General features: G+C 36.5%; 1 protein-coding gene across 1 annotated transcript; it reads left to right on the top strand.

Moving 5' to 3' along the window:
* Window positions 1-415: 415 nt before the first annotated feature.
* Window positions 416-5,023, top strand: LOC107579006 (regulator of G-protein signaling 12-like; the record flags this gene model as incomplete). Its single annotated transcript, XM_016264896.1, has 8 exons — window positions 416-685; window positions 787-969; window positions 1,510-1,654; window positions 2,230-2,318; window positions 2,658-2,825; window positions 2,918-2,991; window positions 3,259-3,385; window positions 4,992-5,023. Coding segments are annotated over exons 1-8 (908 nt in total), but the record flags the coding sequence as incomplete, so codon positions are not given.
* Between the last annotated feature and the right edge of the window lie 603 nt (window positions 5,024-5,626).

The following is a 5,626-nucleotide window of genomic DNA, read 5'->3' as shown; positions in this document are numbered from 1 at the left end:
TGTCAAGGGCTAATGGCAAGGGCAGATATGTTACTAGTTAGTTTCTAGGAAAATCATTTTCAAATAATGTTCTTTTTTCTTCTTCTTTTTTTTGCCAAATAACCCTGTGTATGTGTTCACCCCCGCAACCCCCCAAACCCCGCAAAAAAGTTCAGGCTCAGGATTGTTTTTTGCTTTAACCCCTGTGTTTAGCTTTAATTTGTTTATTTTAGTTGTAGTAATTTTAGTATTATTAAAGATGTTAAATTCAAACTTATTTAATTTCAGTTAGGCAACCTTTCTAATTTTCTAAGTTTAAGTTTTTCATAATTTATAAATATATATATATATATATATACAGTATATACTGTATTTCAGCTTCAATTAACAGGAATAATTTTTAATAGTTTTAGTTAGGGTTAGGTATGTGTTTTAATCAACATTAAGGTGATTAAATGATGACAGAATTCACATTTTTTGGGGTAAGTTATCCTTTAAGAGTCGGGAGCATACAGGTCAATAGGTTTTTGATAGTATTTTAATCATAGTTGTTGTTTTTCAGCTGTCCCAGAAAGCCAAAGAGATCTACAATCGTTTCCTTTCAAGTAAAGCTACCATGCCAGTGAACATCGATAGTCAAGCTCAGCTTGCTGACGACGTCCTGACAGCTCCACAGCCTAACATGTTCAAACAGCCACAGCTGCAGGTCAATGTACACACATGATTAAACTCCCACATTCACATAGCAGTGGTCACTGTTTGACTGAGCAAACCTAACCTTCATTAAGCCTTGACTCATCCCTGCAGATCTTTAACCTGATGAAGATGGACAGTTACGCTCGGTTCCTGAAGTCCACTCTCTATCAGGAGTGCATGCTGGCTGATGTAGAGGGCCGACCTCTGCCTGACCCCTGCCCGATTCCATGTAGCCCCGCCCCCTCCAAGCACAGCCTCAGCTCTGACCGTTCCACTTTCTCCACACCTAAGAAGGTACTAATCTCACTACAGCTGCAATATCTCAAGAAAGCTTTGTGGCGGATAAATTATGAGCAATATAATAAATGCTTTTGGTTTTTGTTTACACCAGTTTTTTATTAGTTGTCTGTGGTTGCCAAGCAACATCACCATTTGCTGTGTTAATATAGAGCTCAGCTGTTTCAAATGACATGAACTACCTTTGATTTTAATGTAATAAATTAATTTTGTTATAAAAAATAGTCATTGCTAGTCAAATAGTCAAAACAATATTAAATAATCAAACCATAACAATATCACAATATTTTACATTTTTATTATTAATGCTTTTCAAATATTTTGTATACTTTAATATAAAATAATATACTGCAGTTTACATAATACTAATATAAAACAATGCTATAAAATGTTGGCCATACTGCCCACTGCTTAGTTCCATGCTAGCTGTACAGAATGCATTTAATGGACTTAATGTATGCTGCCTGACATTTCCTATAGCTTTAGCCTGATTCACTGCTATAGTATTCTGTCTGATTGTGTCATGTTGTGTTACAGGAAAATAGGAGGCCCAAAACAGGCAGGTCAAGTGATGACCTCAGAGAGAAACACTCTGAGAAGAAAAACGGCTTCTTTTCCTGGTACAGATATCCAAGTATTGGGAAAGGACAGAAGAAAAGAGATGCACCAGATTTACCTTACAGTGAGTCTCAAAACAATATCTCATCATCAATTATTTAATTTCCTGTATATATAACATCATATTTTTCTGTAGATCTGACCCTGTCTGCTGTTGATGTAGCAATGAGTACTGATTATGCTTAATAAGCTGACAGTGTTTAAGACATGTGAACACTATAAAGAGTGTTCTTTCAACAGGAAAAGATCATAAACAATTTAACAAAACTTGATCAACCTTGAGTGACACCTTTGCTTAGTCAATGTTCGCACATCTATTTATGTGTTTTGTAGCTTCTGTGGGGTTGATTTTTATGTTTCAGTATTTATTGCGTAAATTAGTTATGTAATTTATGTCCACAGCAACCAACATTTTTGTCAGTGTCCATCCATAGTTGAAGAAACACCATTTTGTTTGACATCAAAAGCAGAGAAAAACTTCCTTAATTTAATATGCTGATTTCATGCGACAGCTTTTCTTACAATATGTTTATTTTTGGTAAATATTTTTTGTACATTGCAAACATATGAAACCAGTTTAATGCATGCTAATATGTGACATCTGCCATGTTTTGATTGGTTATCCATATGTGTGGACAGACTGTAATGGGCGGAGAGAGTCTCAGGGTTCTCTGTCTTCTGGTGCGAGTCAAGAACTCAACACTTCGTCTTCCGGAGGAAAGAATGAGGTAAGAGGATCGGGAGTTAGGGAGTGCACCCTTTAGGACACTAGGGAGTTACAACAATACTTAGACATTAGACATGCAAGGGGAGGATTTTCAAAGCAACAGTTGTGATCATGCATTACTGAGAGTTTTACAGAGTGCTTCGTTAATGAAAATAATCAGAATATACAATTTTTCCACACTAGTAATTTGACATAATAAAATTCATTAAACTGTTTACAGTTGCCAGGCAATGTAGCAACTTGGCACATCAACAACTTTTTTGTTTCTTTGATTGTTTTATAATATTTTGTACATGTAAAGCAGTGTGAGCTGAGAAATTTTGGTTCTGTTTGGGAAAAGGACAAAGAGCGATGTAGCAGGACGTGTACAGTAATGCTACCTGACGGCTCCAGCTGCTCCATTCCTCTACGACAGGGCGCCTCCATCAGACAGGTGCTGCTAGAGCTCTGTCAAAAACAGCACATCAACCTGGCTGCTGTCGACCTCTTCCTCACCGGAGGAGAGAAGGTAGAGAAACCCTTCACAGCTTTTATAACGTCTCCTTTAGTTATTCTGTGACTGCTAAGATTTCTCTTTTTCCCCCATTTTTCTCTGCTTAGCCTTTGGTGTTGGACCAAGATAGTATTACACTCAGCTCTCGAGAACTTCGTCTTGAGAAACGCACTTTGTTCAGGTACATTTTGTTATTATCATCTCTCTTTCACGCAGACTATCTAGTCATCAGTTGAAAGTTCATGATAATCCCTAAGTATTTAATAACCCAAATATTTGCACCCAAATGTAGTTATGTTGACTTCTATATTCAGTAGGAAATGCTCTTCAATACCAGCATGATCTCCAAGAACACCAAATGTCATAAATGTAGAAAAGACTATCAAACAGATGTGTGCTGTGGTTGCCACTATACTATAAGTAAATCCACCCTGTTTGCTATTTTCAGACTGGACCTGGTCCCCATTAACAGATCGGTTGGGTTGAAAGCAAAGCCCACAAAACCTGTGACTGAGGTTCTGCGTCCTGTGGTTGCCAAGTATGGACTCCACCTTGGTGATTTGGTTGCAAGAATAGTAAGTGATTGACTGTGACCAGTTACACATGTGGCTGGCATACGTTGTGTGTTTTTGCTGTGCATACTGTCAGTACAGGTCTGAATTCAGTCTTTATACAAAAGATAGCAATGTCTCATCTAATATGTGATTTAGATAAAAAAAATTGTATATGTTATGTCAAATTTAAAACAATAGGATTTCCTGATGTGAAATATACATGTAGCTGGTTCGGTCTCATAGGGTGTGGAGTTATGTGGTATAGCAGGAACGCTGTAGTTTTTCCCCTCTTAAACGTCAAACAGTGGTCATCTGAGCCAGCTTTTAGAAGTTAATGGAAGACAGCACTAAGCAGAGAGAAAAGACTGTAATGGCTTGAAACAAAGCCACCTCCCAGCTCGGCAAAGCATGAAAGCTAGTTTATTTTTAGCCAGTGGTCTATGAAGCTTTTACTATATCACAGAGCACAGACGTTCAGCATTAGCCTTCAAAAGCATTGAAGAAGATCTATGTGACACAGTATATGTGTTCTGAGATAAAAGCAGGTGCTAACATTTCAATCACATAGCAGTGTTTAGAGGAATGTTCTGGTTTCAAAACTAGTTAAGTTAAAAACAAGCACAAGCTGTGTTGGTTGGTGGTGCAAGACATTCCAGATGATTGAAAAGCAGAAATGTGCAGCTTGTATTTTTGTTCAAGTGCTTATCTAAATTCTTCCATACAAATATTTTGTGTTATTTCAGCTATTAAAGTAAATAATCCTTAAAGCAATTGAAATACTGTTCAGGGTGCATAAACCTCTAGTCTTGCGTTGCCATATAATTCATTCTTGTAAATGAATTTTGCACATTTAAATAGTACTTTGTGGATAGTAACATCATATGGTCACAATAGGATTTGAAAAATAGCAGATTGTACACAGACAAGGTTATTCAGCAATTTAATAAGTAGCCACATGTTAACATGTATAATGTTCAAGTATTATGAGCAGGAGTGTAAAGCATTCCGTTATGGTGTGAGAAACTGATACAAAAGATTTAGTGCGTGAGTGAACTGTTCACGATTCAGTTTGATTCATTTTTAATTCAAGACCTTATTACAAACCCGTTTGACTGATTAGATCAAAAGAGTGATTTATTTGTGACTGTAGCATCACTAGTTTTGATTCTAAACAGCTTGTAGAAAACACCAATGATATGATTGTTGAAATACTGTATTATAACATGGGTAACATGATTATCAGGTCGATATATTGTAATCTCCTCCATCATATATTGTAATCTCCTCCATTAGTACATTTATACTGGGCCACAGCTGTATTTCACTGGGGCTTGTGCCACAAAGTGTCGATTGATGCCCCTGATTATGAGTACTGTTTCAAAACAGTATGTATTTAAATGTCTAGTGCAGTGCCTGGTCCCACAGACTTTGTCCTATTGTGAGTGCATTACTGTACTCACTGAGAGATGCATAGAAATTATTTTCTGTGGTTAATCAAGCCTGTCTTTAGACCTTAAATTGTAATGAAACTGGAACAGTAAGCTGTATCTGCCATCAATCAAAATTAATTTGTAAAGGCATATTTCTTGAGAAAAGAGTCTAATGTTAAATGTTTTAAATTTTTTAGAGTGGAGAGACAGAGGTTCTCGATCTTGGAGTGCNCACACACACACACACAAACACACACATTTTGGGTTTTCATGTTTTATAAGAACTTTTCAAAGATATAATGTTTTTTATACTGTACAAACTGTATATTCTATGCCCTAACCCTAAACCTATCCCTCACAGAAAACTTCCTGCATTTTTATATATATAAAAAAACACACTGAGGACATTCCATAGATTTGTCTTGTTTTTTTGTGTTTATATACAGCTAGTTAACCTATAACCATAACAGAGCACATTCTACATTTTTTAGAAATGTTTTATCAAAACACACACACACACACACATACACACACGGCCTTGTGCGCTATCAAGTTATCCAGTTCTCTCTGATAATATCAAGTAATTGTGTTCAGGGTCATTTCAACATTCCTTTGGGTAATTGTTTTGTTGTACTCCTCTACCAGACAAGTCTAAAACACTCAACTCCAAAACACCAGCTGCCAAGAAAAGTCTGCCAAAAGAGGTGAGAGTGACTTCAGTAAATACAGTAGTGTGTGAGATGGCATGCCTGCTTCAGTCCTCTAAATTTACATTTACATTTACATTGTCATTTAGCATACGCTTTTATCCAAAGCGACTTACAAATGAGGA

The sequence above is a fragment of the Sinocyclocheilus grahami genome, unplaced genomic scaffold (assembly GCF_001515645.1).
Source record: "Sinocyclocheilus grahami isolate Dianchi unplaced genomic scaffold, SAMN03320097.WGS_v1.1 scaffold13465.1, whole genome shotgun sequence".
Classification (NCBI taxonomy): Eukaryota; Metazoa; Chordata; class Actinopteri; order Cypriniformes; family Cyprinidae; genus Sinocyclocheilus; species Sinocyclocheilus grahami.
Note: the sequence above shows the minus strand (reverse complement) of the source record. Positions and strands in the feature narration are given on the sequence as shown.